General features: G+C 30.9%; 1 protein-coding gene and 1 pseudogene across 8 annotated transcripts; both read left to right on the forward strand.

Annotated features, from left to right (window-relative positions):
• Positions 1-7,109: 7,109 nt before the first annotated feature.
• LOC115705792 (pentatricopeptide repeat-containing protein At3g49740) lies at positions 7,110-8,950 on the forward strand. 8 transcript variants are annotated; one of them, XR_009685510.1, is made up of 4 exons: positions 7,110-7,709; positions 7,843-8,062; positions 8,152-8,472; positions 8,577-8,950. XR_009685510.1 is itself a non-coding variant. In XM_061107607.1 (4 exons), the coding sequence occupies exons 2-4, from the start codon at positions 7,991-7,993 to the stop codon at positions 8,700-8,702; spliced, it is 252 nt and encodes an 83-aa protein (XP_060963590.1). In that variant the 5' UTR covers positions 7,111-7,709; positions 7,865-7,990; the 3' UTR covers positions 8,703-8,950. The 8 variants fall into 8 exon arrangements, 4 of the variants coding, with proteins under 4 accessions (XP_060963590.1, XP_030489095.1, XP_060963584.1 ...); XM_061107607.1 differs by having other exon boundaries at positions 7,111-7,709; positions 7,865-8,062; positions 8,152-8,205; XM_030633235.2 differs by having other exon boundaries at positions 7,112-7,709; positions 8,152-8,280.
• Positions 8,951-12,666: 3,716 nt separating this feature from the next.
• On the forward strand, positions 12,667-13,972 carry LOC115704375 (SNW/SKI-interacting protein-like; annotated as a pseudogene).
• Positions 13,973-15,764: the final 1,792 nt, after the last annotated feature.

Here is a 15,764-nt window from a genome sequence, read left to right on the forward strand (position 1 = left end):
ATCACAATCATTTAATAGTGACCTAATGACTAAAACTAAATGTAACAAAAAATTAGTTGTTTGCAGCGCGGACCGTTAGCCAAGATGCAATGGTGCTTTTATCATGAACCCTCAGAGGGTCACATGCTTGCCAACTCTACTCCCCAGGGTTGGCAGCGTGCGGTGCTTCGGACTTCAGCCACTAGAAGCTCCTAACCATCTTATAAGAATGGTCCCACGTCCCTGTAAGGGTGGCCGGAGAAATGTAACCATTCAATAGTGCTTTTATGTAATAAAAAAATTAGTTGTTTGCAGCGCGGACCGTTAGCCAAGATGCAATGGTGCTTTTATCATGAACCCTCAGAGGGTCACATGCTTGCCAACTCTACTCCCCAGGGTTGGCAGCGTGTGGTGCTTCGGACTTCAGCCACTAGAAGCTCCTAACCATCTTATAAGAATGGTCCCCCGTCCCTGTACGGGTGGCCGGAGAGTGCACCATCCATATGACTAGGGCCCACGCCAGATGCATCCCAACTATTTTAATGCCCCACTAGTTCTCAGATTACAAGTTATTTATTTATTTATTTATTTATTTTAATTTATAAATTAATCACAATCATTTGGCACTTGAGTGTAGAATTACATTTAATTAGAGGTTATTCTTACTATTTTTTATTAGTTAAGGTTATGATTGTAATATTTAGTAACAAATTGTTAAAAATTAATTAATAATTATTAGTAATTTAGAACTGCAAAAAATTGATACATATACAGTATATTAATTTAGAACTGCAAAAAATGAAGGATAAAGTAACTTCCTCTCTCAGAAAGAAGAATTACATGACAGAGAGTGGAATGAAGTACATATGTGTCGAGTGCACTAAAAATATTATCTTTACTTTTATAATTGCTATTAGATTTTAGTTTTTTTTTTTTTTTAAAAAAAAAAAAAAATCACTTAAACCAATCTTGAACTAGTAGACTTATTTGGCATGTATTGATAATAAGGAAATAAATTCTCAGATTACAAGTTATTTATTTATTTTAATATTTAAATTAATCACAATCATTTAATAGTGATCTAATGACTAAAACTAAATGTAACCATTCAATAGTGCTTTTATGTAATAAAAAATTTAGTTGTTTACATTTAATTAGAGGTTATTCTTACTATTTTTTATTAGTTAAGGTTATGGGTGTAATATTTAGTAACAAATTGTTAAAAATTAATTAATAATTATTAGTAATTTAGAACTGCAAAAAATTGATACATATACAGTATATTAATTTAGAACTGCAAAAAATGAAGGATAAAGTAACTTCCTCTCTCAGAAAGAAGAATTACATGACAGAGAGTGGAATGAAGTACATATGTGTCGAGTGTAGTAAAAATATTATCTTTACTTTTATAATTGCTATTAGATTTTAGTTTTTTTTTTTTAAAAAAAAAAAAATCACTTAAACCAATCTTGGACTAGTAGACTTATTTGGCACTTAAAGTATTGATAATAAGAAAATAAATTCTCAAATTACAAGTTATTTATTTATTTTAATTTTTAAATTAATCACAATCATTTAATAGTGACCTAATGACTAAAACTAAATGTAACAAAAAATTAGTTGTTTGCAGCACAGACCGTTAGCCAAGATGCAATGGTGCTTTTATCATGAACCCTCATAGGGTCACATGCTTGCCAACTCTACTCCCCAGGGTTGGCAGCGTGCGGTGCTTTTCGGACTTCAGCCACTAGAAGCTCCTAACCATCTTATAAGAATGGTCCCACGTCCCTGTAAGGGTGGCCGGAGAGTGCACCATCCATATGACTAGGGCCCACGCCAGATGCATCCCAACTATTTTAATGCCCCACTAGTTCTCAGATTACAAGTTATTTATTTATTTATTTATTTATTTTAATTTTTAAATTAATCACAATCATTTGGCACTTGAGTGTAGAATTACATTTAATTAGAGGTTATTCTTACTATTTTTTATTAGTTAAGGTTATGGGTGTAATATTTAGTAACAAATTGTCAAAAAATTAATTAATAATTATTAGTAATTTAGAACTGCAAAAAATTGATACATATACAGTATATTAATTTAGAACTGCAAAAAATGAAGGATAAAGTAACTTCCTCTCTCAGAAAGAAGAATTACATGACAGAGAGTGGAATGAAGTACATATGTGTCGAGTGCACTAAAAATATTATCTTTACTTTTATAATTGCTATTAGATTTTAGTTTTTTTTTAAAAAAAAAAAAAAATCACTTAAACCAATCTTGAACTAGTAGACTTATTTGGCACGTATTGATAATAAGGAAATAAATTCTCAGATTACAAGTTATTTATCTATTTTAATTTTTAAATTAATCACAATCATTTAATAGTGATCTAATGACTAAAACTAAATGTAACCATTCAATAGTGCTTTTATGTAATAAAAAATTTAGTTGTTTACATTTAATTAGAGGTTATTCTTACTATTTTTTATTAGTTAAGGTTATGGGTGTAATATTTAGTAACAAATTGTTAAAAATTAATTAATAATTATTAGTAATTTAGAACTGCAAAAAATTGATACATATACAGTATATTAATTTAGAACTGCAAAAATGAAGGATAAAGTAACTTCCTCTCTCAGAAAGAAGAATTACATGACAGAGAGTGGAATGAAGTACATATGTGTCGAGTGTAGTAAAAATATTATCTTTACTTTTATAATTGCTATTAGATTTTAGTTTTTTTTTTTTTAAAAAAAAAATCACTTAAACCAATCTTGGACTAGTAGACTTATTTGGCACTTAAAGTATTGATAATAAGAAAATAAATTCTCAAATTACAAGTTATTTATTTATTTTAATTTTTAAATTAATCACAATCATTTAATAGTGACCTAATGACTAAAACTAAATGTAACAAAAAATTAGTTGTTTGCAGCGCGGACCGTTAGCCAAGATGCAATGGTGCTTTTATCATGAACCCTCAGAGGGTCACATGCTTGCCAACTCTACTCCCCAGGGTTGGCAGCGTGCGGTGCTTCGGACTTCAGCCACTAGTAGCTCCTAACCATCTTATAAGAATGGTCCCACGTCCCTGTAAGGGTGGCCGGAGAGTGCACCATCCATATTACTAGGGCCCACGCCCGATGCATCCCAACTATTTTAATGCCCCACTTGGTTACAAAGTGCCCACTTGTTAAAAATTAATTAATAATTATTAGTAATTTAGAACTGCAAAAAATTGATACATATACAGTATATTAATTTAGAACTGCAAAAAACGAAGGATAAAGTAACTTCCTCTCTCAGAAAGAAGAATTACATGACAGAGAGTGGAATGAAGTACATATGTGTCGAGTGTAGTAAAAATATTATCTTTACTTTTATAATTGCTATTAGATTTTAGTTTTTTTTTTTAAAAAAAAAAAAATCACTTAAACCAATCTTGGACTAGTAGACTTATTTGGCACTTAAAGTATTGATTATAAGAAAATAAATTCTCAAATTACAAGTTATTTATTTATTTTAATTTTTAAATTAATCACAATCATTTAATAGTGACCTAATGACTAAAACTAAATGTAACAAAAAATTAGTTGTTTGCAGCGCGGACCAGATTTAGCCAAGATGCAATGGTGCTTTTATCATGAACCCTCAGAGGGTCACATGCTTGCCAACTCTACTCCCCAGGGTTGGCAGCGTGCGGTGCTTCGGACTTCAGCCACTAGAAGCTCCTAACCATCTTATAAGAATGGTCCCACGTCCCTGTAAGGGTGGCCGGAGAGTGCACCATCCATATGACTAGGGTCCACGCCAGATGCATCCCAACTATTTTAATGCCCCACTTGGTTACAGGCCCACTTGTTAAAAATTAATTAATAATTATTAGTAATTTAGAACTGCAAAAAATTGATACATATACAGTATATTAATTTAGAACTGCAAAAAATGAAGGATAAAGTAACTTCCTCTCTCAGAAAGAAGAATTACATGACAGAGAGTGGAATGAAGTACATATGTGTCGAGTGTAGTAAAAATATTATCTTTACTTTTATAATTGCTATTAGATTTTAGTTTTTTTTTAAAAAAAAAAAAAATCACTTAAACCAATCTTGGACTAGTAGACTTATTTGGCACTTAAAGTATTGATAATAAGAAAATAAATTCTCAAATTACAAGTTATTTATTTATTTTAATTTTTAACTTAATCACAATCATTTAATAGTGACCTAATGACTAAAACTAAATGTAACAAAAAATTAGTTGTTTGCAGCGCGGACCGTTAGCCAAGATGCAATGGTGCTTTTATCATGAACCCTCAGAGGGTCACATGCTTGCCAACTCTACTCCCCAGGGTTGGCAGCGTGCGGTGCTTCAGACTTCAGCCACTAGAAGCTCCTAACCATCTTATAAGAATGGTCCCCCGTCCCTGTAAGGGTGGCCGGAGAGTGCACCATCCATATGACTAGGGCCCACGCCAGATGCATCCCAACTATTTTAATGCCCCACTAGTTCTGAGATTACAAGTTATTTATTTATTTATTTATTTATTTTAATTTTTAAATTAATCACAATCATTTGGCACTTGAGTGTAGAATTACATTTAATTAGAGGTTATTCTTACTATTTTTTATTAGTTAAGGTTATGGGTGTAATATTTAGTAACAAATTGTTAAAAATTAATTAATAATTATTAGTAATTTAGAACTGCAAAAAATTGATACATATACAGTATATTAATTTAGAACTGCAAAAAATGAAGGATAAAGTAACTTCCTCTCTCAGAAAGAAGAATTACATGACAGAGAGTGGAATGAAGTACATATGTGTCGAGTGCACTAAAAATATTATCTTTACTTTTATAATTGCTATTAGATTTTAGTTTTTTTTTTTTTAAAAAAAAAAAATCACTTAAACCAATCTTGAACTAGTAGACTTATTTGGCACGTATTGATAATAAGGAAATAAATTCTCAGATTACAAGTTATTTATTTATTTTAATTTTTAAATTAATCACAATCATTTAATAGTGATCTAATGACTAAAACTAAATGTAACCATTCAATAGTGCTTTTATGTAATAAAAAATTTAGTTGTTTCCATTTAATTAGAGGTTATTCTTACTATTTTTTATTATTTAAGGTTATGGGTGTAATATTTAGTAACAAATTGTTAAAAATTAATTAATAATTATTAGTAATTTAGAACTGCAAAAAATTGATACATATACAGTATATTAATTTAGAACTGCAAAAATGAAGGATAAAGTAACTTCCTCTCTCAGAAAGAAGAATTACATGACAGAGAGTGGAATGAAGTACATATGTGTCGAGTGTAGTAAAAATATTATCTTTACTTTTATAATTGCTATTAGATTTTAGTTTTTTTTTTTAAAAAAAAAAATCACTTAAACCAATCTTGGACTAGTAGACTTATTTGGCACTTAAAGTATTGATAATAAGAAAATAAATTCTCAAATTACAAGTTATTTATTTATTTTAATTTTTAAATTAATCACAATCATTTAATAGTGACCTAATGACTAAAACTAAATGTAACAAAAAATTAGTTGTTTGCAGCGCGGACCGTTAGCCAAGATGCAATGGTGCTTTTATCATGAACCCTCAGAGGGTCACATGCTTGCCAACTCTACTCCCCAGGGTTGGCAGCGTGCGGTGCTTCAGACTTCAGCCACTAGAAGCTCCTAACCATCTTATAAGAATGGTCCCCCGTCCCTGTAAGGGTGGCCGGAGAGTGCACCATCCATATGACTAGGGCCCACGCCAGATGCATCCCAACTATTTTAATGCCCCACTAGTTCTCAGATTACAAGTTATTTATTTATTTATTTATTTATTTTAATTTTTAAATTAATCACAATCATTTGGCACTTGAGTGTAGAATTACATTTAATTAGAGGTTATTCTTACTATTTTTTATTAGTTAAGGTTATGGGTGTAATATTTAGTAACAAATTGTTAAAAATTAATTAATAATTATTAGTAATTTAGAACTGCAAAAAATTGATACATATACAGTATATTAATTTAGAACTGCAAAAAATGAAGGATAAAGTAACTTCCTCTCTCAGAAAGAAGAATTACATGACAGAGAGTGGAATGAAGTACATATGTGTCGAGTGCACTAAAAATATTATCTTTACTTTTATAATTGCTATTAGATTTTAGTTTTTTTTTTTTAAAAAAAAAAAAAATCACTTAAACCAATCTTGAACTAGTAGACTTATTTGGCACGTATTGATAATAAGGAAATAAATTCTCAGATTACAAGTTATTTATTTATTTTAATTTTTAAATTAATCACAATCATTTAATAGTGATCTAATGACTAAAACTAAATGTAACCATTCAATAGTGCTTTTATGTAATAAAAAATTTAGTTGTTTACATTTAATTAGAGGTTATTCTTACTATTTTTTATTAGTTAAGGTTATGGGTGTAATATTTAGTAACAAATTGTTAAAAATTAATTAATAATTATTAGTAATTTAGAACTGCAAAAAATTGATACATATACAGTATATTAATTTAGAACTGCAAAAAATGAAGGATAAAGTAACTTCCTCTCTCAGAAAGAAGAATTACATGACAGAGAGTGGAATGAATTGCATATGTGTCGAGTGTAGTAAAAATATTATCTTTACTTTTATAATTGCTATTAGATTTTAGTTTTTTTTTTTTAAAAAAAAAAATCACTTAAACCAATCTTGGACTAGTAGACTTATTTGGCACTTAAAGTATTGATAATAAGAAAATAAATTCTCAAATTACAAGTTATTTATTTATATTTTTAAATTAATCACAATCATTTAATAGTGACCTAATGACTAAAACTAAATGTAACAAAAAATTAGTTGTTTGCAGCGCGGACCGTTAGCCAAGATGCAATGGTGCTTTTATCATGAACCCTCAGAGGGTCACATGCTTGCCAACTCTACTCCCCAGGGTTGGCAGCGTGCGGTGCTTCGGACTTCAGCCACTAGAAGCTCCTATGACTAGGGCCCACGCCATATGCATCTCAACTATTTTAATGCCCCACTTGGTTACAGGCCCACGTGACTAGACCCGGCGAAAGGATTATGTAATGCAATGAATATAAACATATTAAAAAACCTATGTTTCGTCGATGTGGGATTTCTCTTAAAGCAAACCAAACCAAATCAAAAGTTGTTCTTCTCAATTAGTGTAAATGGTTTAACTCAATCTCAGATGCCATCCAACTCCTCACTCCTCACCCTCAATCGTAAGCTTGCTCACCTCACTCGTGCAAACCGTTACTCAGACGCCCTCCAATTTTTTACCCAATCTCAATCTCAATCTCCCAAACCAGATCACTACACTATCTCCACTCTCATTACTGCCACTTCTAACCTTGCCCACATCACTTTCGGCAACCAGCTCCACGCCTACGCCATTCGAACAGGCCTTAAAGCCTTTCCTCATGTATCAAACACTTTGCTTTCTCTTTACGCCAAAGCACAAGACCTAAACTCTCTGAATTGGGTTTTTTACGAGGTTCAGAACCCAGATGTTTATTCTTGGACCACGCTCTTGTCAGCCTATACTAAGTTGGGTTGTGTTGAATATGCTTGCCACTTGTTCGATAAAATGCCTCTATGTTGCAATGTGGCCATTTGGAATGCATTGATTACTGCAGAGATGAATCTGGGTTCATTCTTGATGGAATTCCTTGAACAAGAATCCAAGCTGTAAGTTCCAAGAAAATGGGACTGTAAAATTATCTTGTTCGTGTTTGTATATAATGTTTAATTGTTTGCCTCTGTTAATTTTTGCTGCAAACGACCCTGGTTTGCAAATTGAATTCCTTTTCATTTCCCATAGGAGATCCTTGATCAACTTGCAGATATTGATTTAGTTGTGAATTTCAAGAGCACGGAAAAGCATTTGGAGAATAATATAGGAAAATGTCAAAAATACATGGGAAAGAACAACAATGCCAGTTATAAAAATCTAAACTTGTTCCCTCAGAATGGACAACAAGTCCACTTCTACTGATTCTGAAATACCGTGGAAAGAGAAGTTCATTAACTATGCAAAACAAGTATATATACATACAAACAAGTTACTTTTATATGAATTTGGGGACCACTATAAAGTTGATTGTCTTATTTGTTGTTTTCTTTTCTGTAGAGCCAGTCATTGGAAGAATACTACAAAACACAGAGGAAACTTGTTGATATTCAAGTAAGTGATGCACTTGGAGAAACTTGGCAAGGTTTATTGGCTGCTTTACATCTCCAGCATACAAATGCTGCAAATGTATTTATGCTTCTTTTTCTTCTTAATTTATTATTGTTAATGGTAGATTTGCATATCTAACTGCTAAGTTGTCCAGGTTTGAGATCTTTCTTATTGAACAGATTGTTATATAATTATTGGAAATTATCGATTTGGAAAGCCTATCAACATATAAGAGTTTGTGAATCCAACCAGCAACAAGATTATAATAAAGTACATGTGTACAAATATTATTCCATTATATAATAATATAAATGCACCCATAAATATAAAATGATAATGTAAATGGATCAATTAATACAAATATTAATTTATAGGTAATCGGCTTGAAGCTTGGACCACCATTAGTTCAGAAGGAGGAAACTCGTAGTGTGGCGGCAGGTTCTGTTTGCCAATACCAAGTCCCTTCGGTTCAATCTCATCACAGGCGAATGCTAGAATAGGCAATCTTATTTAATTGTGGCATGGCATACAATCTCAACTTTACTATTAGTTCGGAATTTTAAAATTTTGCCCTGTTGTTTTCAAATATTTTAGTCAATTTTTTTTTTCAGTCATGTAAGCATTATGATTATTTCTTTTTCTTAGAGATATTGCAAAATGGGATGTCCCAGTTGAGTTTAATCACTTGAACAACTGCACCACAGAAACCACAAATATTTAAAATGGGTTACTTTCTTATATTCCCACACTCATATCTTAAGGTTCTAATTTGTCTTTATTGTTGTTTTTTGAGATTTCTGTATTGTGCAATATATGAAAATTGGTTTAGTCTTCTTGTATGAAATAATAATGTTGCTTTAAGTATTGGATTTTCTATTTGTTTTATTGTTTAAATACTTCTTTTAAGTATAAACAAGTGTGAATGTGATTGGGTTCGTATTCTTAAAATTTATGATATTTAGTATCATTGTGTTTGTGGCTGCGTGGTCGATTAAATATGCATCTTTTTACGTGGTCGGTTAAATATGCATCTTTTTGTTTGGGATGAGAAAATATCTTTTTAAATAAAGACTTTTATTTTATTTTTTTATCCTGTTCTCTCCATATTTTTACTGTTCAAAAAAATTAATAAACCGCTCAACCTGAATAAATAGCTAAAATCAAACTGAATAAGCCGACAAAAAATCCAACCCGAATAACTTTACGAAAAACTCAAATCTCCCAATCAATATATTGGGCGGGTTGAATATTATTCTAACCCGCCTAAATAACCCGAATAAACTGATTTACATATTTTTTACTAAAATTATTTATAACATAATATATAAATTACGTTTCATAGTTAAACTATTTTACATTTAAAGTTTGTATTTTATAGTGTTTTTTTTTTTTTAAATTTAGAATTTACATATGAGTATATTCTTTTTATTCTATTTTTTAAAAATATTGTTTAATACTTTAATATTTATTCAATTCATATTTATTTTTTAATATTAATTTAAACTATAACTATTTTAATTTTGAAAGGCATATACTATACATTTATTTTTTTCAAATCAATTATTTGAACACAAAAAACTAACAACAATGAAAAAAAATAAAAAATAAAGATCGGTTTAAACGGGTTAACCCAACCAAACCAACAAAAATTATTAGGCGGGTTACACTTTTTTTATTTTTTTTATTGGACGGGTTACAATTAGATATTTGTAACCCGACATTTATATTGGGTTGGTAAAAATACACTACAACCCGACTAAACCGACCGATGTACACCCCTAGTCCCAACTAATGAACTATACAGAGGTGTAGTTTTAAATAAATAAAATAATTATACTTGCCTTTTATAAATATATTTTTTTAATTAAATTAATTATTTACACCATATCTTTATTATCTTAAATGAAAAATAATAACTTTTCATAAGTACACCCCAACTTTGTCAGCACTACCATATACAATTTATCCACAGTAAAATGGACAATTTAATTATATGCGGACCCAACTAGAATGAAAAGTGTAAAATATAAACATTAAACTATTATCTCTGTCGAAGTAAAAAAAAAAATAAAATCCAACCATTACGAGTATTTTTATTTTTCTTATCTACAACTTTTAGACAGGTGTTAATATGTTATATTCAATTACCAATAATTTAAAGATTGATTTTTAATTTTTATTTTATTTTACACAAATTTAAGTTGTGTTTGTTTTATTATTTGAACATTAATTTTTAGTTTATTTTTGAATTAATTTAAAAATATATTACAATTAGATTATCAAAATTTTATAAACACTAATATATAGCATTCAGTATTTACTTTTAATTATCAATATTATTAATTACATTATTTGAATGTACATAATAATAATCTTAAAGAATAACTAACACATTTTTTCTTTTTTATTGTATTATTTTTAAATAAAGTAAAAAATACCTAATATAAACTAAGTGTGCAAGTAACTTTCGTAACTTTCTGGTAGTATATATATAGGGTAATACTATGGTAGGAACTAACAAAAGTTCACTACCGGTAGGGAGTTTTTGTTTTGACCGTTGATTTTAGATCTTATGATTATTATGATGTAAGGTATATGCTCTTACTATAGGACTGCTTGTATACAATTAAAACTTTATACATATTATAATAATATTTAATAATATATTTATTTTAAAAAATAAAATAATATTAATAATTAAAAAATTAATTAATTAATTAATTTTTATTTTTAATTATTATTACTTTTAAAATTAATTTAAATTATTTTTACATAGATATTTATTTTCAAAAATTGGAACCGTACTAACTTGCTTCTCCTAAGCTCAATTTTTTTGGCAGAAAAAATAATATCTAACCGAATTAATTAATTTTTTTTTTATAAATGGCGTCTCAAAAGAGCAGCCAAACAACAACAAGATAAAAACCACTGAAAAAATAGTCAATAACACCAAAACTACGAACACCCTTAAAACAAAACAAAGAAAAGACTAGGTGTAAACATAAAAAAAAAAAACCAGTATAGTAAATTATGAAAAGCAAAAAAAAAATGAGTTTAAAAAAAACAATTCTTTTATAAAAATAAAATACCAATATAAAATAATTCAAAGTAACTTTAAAAAAAAAATAATTCAAAATAAAAATTAATAAGATTTTTAATTATTAATATTATTTTTTAAAAAATAAATATCATTAAATATTATTATAATATGTATAAAGTTTGTCCTATCGTAAGAGTATAGGAGAACTTTTGCTAGATCTATAGTTTTGGCCTATATATATTAGTCTTTCTTTTTTTGAAACACTATATATTAGTCTTTATAAAAGGGAAATTTGATATTATATGCTTAAAATTAATTTATCCACTAAAAATATGCTAGCATATTTTGCATCATGCAAAATATACTCACACTATTTTTCTATCCAATTTTACCCTTAAACAAATAAAAATCAAACATCCATGTCTCTCTCTCTTTCTCTGACGTTAACCCCGACCTAGAACCCCTACCGTCGAACACACAGACCCAGAACTTCAGTCGCAAGGCCTCGCTGTCATCTTCTCTCACGGCCTCTCTCGTTTTCTGCATTTTTTTCTTCTGGTTTACCAGTTTTTTGCGATATTTTGCGATATTTAGCGATATTTAGCGATGTATTTACAATGATAGAACAAATCTGAGGTCAGGGATGAAGTTTAGTGATGATTTGCGATATTTAGCGATATTTCGCGATGTTTCGCGATGATATTCGCGATATAGTGAATTGGAGATGTTTTTACGATTTTGCGATGTTTCGCGACATGTTCGCGACATCTAGCGATGTTTCGCGACATCGTCAAAAATCAGAAAAAAAAATGTAGAAAACAAGCGCTGTTGTGAATTAAAGACATTTAGAGATGTTTCATGATTTCGCGATGTTTCGCGACATTTAGCGATGTTTCGCGACATCGTCAAAAACCAGAAAAAAAAAATGCAGAAAACAAGCGAATGGGTTTCGCCGGAAGTGGTGCGGTGGTCGTGGGTTGTCGGGTGCTTCTCGTGGATGGTCCGGTGGGGTTTTGTTGGGAATGGGTTTGGAGAGTTAGAGAAAGAGAGAGAAAAACGAGAGAGTTAAAGGGAGAGTGGGGGTTTGAAATGAGGAGGGTATTGTTGGGATTAAAGATGTTTGGAGGGTATTATTTTTACATTTTTTTAAGAAGCATATAAAAATAATTTATGCTTTTTTTAAGTATATAATATCAAATTTCCCTTTTAAAATAAGAATGTATGACAAATTAAGTTTAAAATGAAGGATACATTTATTATAAACACGAAAAGATAATTTTCAAAAAAAAAAAAAGAGGATATTTTTTTTTACTAACTAAAAATGATACTTCATAAAAAAAGATAATTTGAATAATATATATATATTAAAAAATTCTACCGTACTTCCTAAAAAAAAAAAAAAAAGATATTCTACAGTACGCGTGTCTAGTGGAGAGTATATATATAGGAGAGCGTTTAAACATTTTTTGTTATTATTTCTTTCCTTTCGGATCTTTTTCTTTCTTCATCGACACCATCAAACGAATCATCTTTCTGTTCTTTTTCTCATTTAACGAATCAAAGTTCACAGCTTCACCCTGATTGGTTATTAGGATGGTGAGTCTGATGGATTTACCTCCTCCGACGAAAGCAACCACTACTACCCATTATGATCACTCTAATGATCCATGGTTGAAACAGCTATTCATCTCATCTGAAGCTGAAAAATCTAAATTAGCTGTAATCAAACCCAATTCAGTTCTTCCTTACTTAAATCGTCCAGGCTTTGTCCCTCGTAAAGTCGAGGATTTTGGTGAAGGGGGTGCTTTTCCGGAGATTCACATAGCTCAGTACCCTCTTGGCATGGGTAGGGATAAATTAGGGAAGCTTGGTGGCTCCAACATTCTGACAGTTTCGGTTGACGCCCATGGAAACATTGCTTATGATGCCATTGTGAAGCAGAACGAGAATTCAAAGAAGATTGTTTACTCCCAATATAAAGATCTTATACCTAAGTTCTTCAAAAATGGAGTTGACACAGCTGAGGAGATTGAGAAACTAATTCAAGAAACAACACAAGAAACAAAGACAGCTCTTGAAAAGATTGTGAATGTAAGATTAAGTGCAGCACAACCAAAAAGTGTTCCTAAACAGTCATCATCAAAGTCTAAATTTATCAAGTATAAGCCATCCCAGCAATCTGCAGCATTCAATTCAGGTGCAAAAGAGAGGGTTATCAGGATGGTAGAGATGCCAGTAGACCCACTTGAGCTTCCTAAGTTCAAGCATAAGCGAGTTCCCAAGGCTTCTGGCTCCCCACCTGTGCCAATTATGCATTCTCCACCTCGTCCTGTGACTGTTAAAGATGAGCAAGATTGGAAGATACCACCATGTGTCTCAAATTGGAAGAACCCAAAAGGTTACACAATCCCACTTGAGAAACGTCTTACGGCTGATGGGAGAGGGCTTTAGGAGGTTAAGATTAGTGATGATTTTGCAAAGCTTTCTGAATCGTTGTATGTTGCAGAACACAAGGCAAGAGAAGCAGTTGCTTTGAGATCAAAAGTTCAGAAAGAGATGCTCATGAAGGAAAAGGAAAGGAAGGAGCAGGAATTGCGGATTGTTGTTACAGATTCACTTATTTACCCTTAAGTTGAATTAATACCACTCATAGGGTTTGACAAATATACCATTACATCAGATACAACAAATATCAAGACTAAAGAACATAAAGACAGTTGCAAAGACAGTTACAACTAAAGCAGTTATAAAAACAGTTACAAATATCACTAGGGCTCTGCCCTAGATCAGATCACAGAACAGTATATAAAAGGAGGTGCTTTTCTCAGATACAATAAGAAATAATATACAGAGCAAAATAAAGAGTCACAGCCAGAGAGATACAACAACATAGAACAACATCAGAAATAACAACAAAGTAAAAGAGAGCCTTTTGGCTGTGAGTTGTCATATCCATGTGAGCTCCTCCTAGAGTGTTCATGTAAAAGAAAAGAAAGTTTTTGTTAGTATCAAAAGAGAGAAAAACAGAGAGAAATACAAACTGTTGTAAATCAAAAAGTGTAACCTTTGTTTGATGATTAGTGGAATCAAGCTGAGGGCTTGACGGAGAAGTAGCCGGTTGTTTTGGGCGAACTCCGAGATCAAAGTTTTGGTGTCATCTTCTTAATCACTGTTTGCATTCTCTCATCTCACTCTTATTACTTTTCTGGTATTTGTATTTGTGTATGTGTTTATGTTCTTGAGTTTTCAGGTGTGTATTGTTTTGGCTGAAAGTTGAAGAATGGTTGTGTGGTTTTTTGGGTTTGTATTTTCGGGTAGAAAATATAGCAAGAAGAAATAAGAAAAACCTAGAAAACCCTATTTTTCTTTGCTGCCATTTAGAACAAGAAAAGAAAAATAAAATACCCCCTTTGAACCCTAACCCGTGGCTGTGTAAAGAAAGAGAAGAAAAGAGAAATCTAGAAAACCCTAATTTCTTTGCTGCCATTAAAAGAGAAAAATAAAAGAGCTTGTAAGAACCCTAACCCTAGAATATTTCGGCTGTAGCAAGTTTAAAGGAAGAAAAGAAAATATAAGAACACTAGAAACCCAATTCGTGTTCTGTAGAATGAGAAGACAAGAGAACCCATTAGAACCCCATAACCCTAGCTGCCATGAGAGTGAGATGAAGAAGATGAGAGCTTAAAGAAACCCTAATATTAGGTGCGGCTGTAAATAAGAAGAAGAGAAAAGAAATATGAAACCCTAACCCTAAAATCTTGCTTTGTGTTCTGCCATAAGAGAGAGAGAGAGAAGAGTTTTTGAAAGATTTTGAATTCTTTGTGGCTGCCGAATAAGTGAAGAAGTAGATTTAGGGTTTGAGATAATATACCTTTTATATTAGATATTAGGGTTGCATTTTAGTGGGCTGATTCCTTTTCTTGGGCCGGATTGATAAGTAATAGAGAGAGAGTCACTATTGGGCCGTAGCAATTGAATATCAAAGTGTGAAAAGGTTTGATTGGAGAGAGAAACTTTATTCTTTCTTGGGTTGATTGGTGTTGACCGAACCATTGAATGGTTCCCTTGAAATTTGTATTATCTTGTTTTAATTGTAAGACTTGATTGATGAGCTTTGAACTTTGGGCCCTGAAACATACATTTGGAATTTGTGTTAGTTTTTAAAAATATCATTTTTGCATACTATTGTATTATTTGCCTTTTTTAAGTGTGTTGGTATAACAAATAATTTCCAACAGTGGTATTAGAGCCAAATTATTTCCGCAAATAGATTCAAAATAATACAATCAAGAAGCAAATTTGAAAGACATTGAAAATCAAGAACACAAGGATGGACATGAAGAGGAGGAATTAGATATTGGAGATTTGGAGGACATTCTAAACCTTTATCTAATTTGATTTTTTAACAAATACAATATGAGTAATTTTAAAGTTGATGTTGATAAGTTTGATGGATCAGGTGACTACAGAATATGGAGGAGGAAAATAAGATCTCTACTGGCACAACAGAAGCTGTTGAGGG

This window comes from Cannabis sativa, chromosome 1, assembly GCF_029168945.1.
Source record: "Cannabis sativa cultivar Pink pepper isolate KNU-18-1 chromosome 1, ASM2916894v1, whole genome shotgun sequence".
Classification (NCBI taxonomy): Eukaryota; Viridiplantae; Streptophyta; class Magnoliopsida; order Rosales; family Cannabaceae; genus Cannabis; species Cannabis sativa.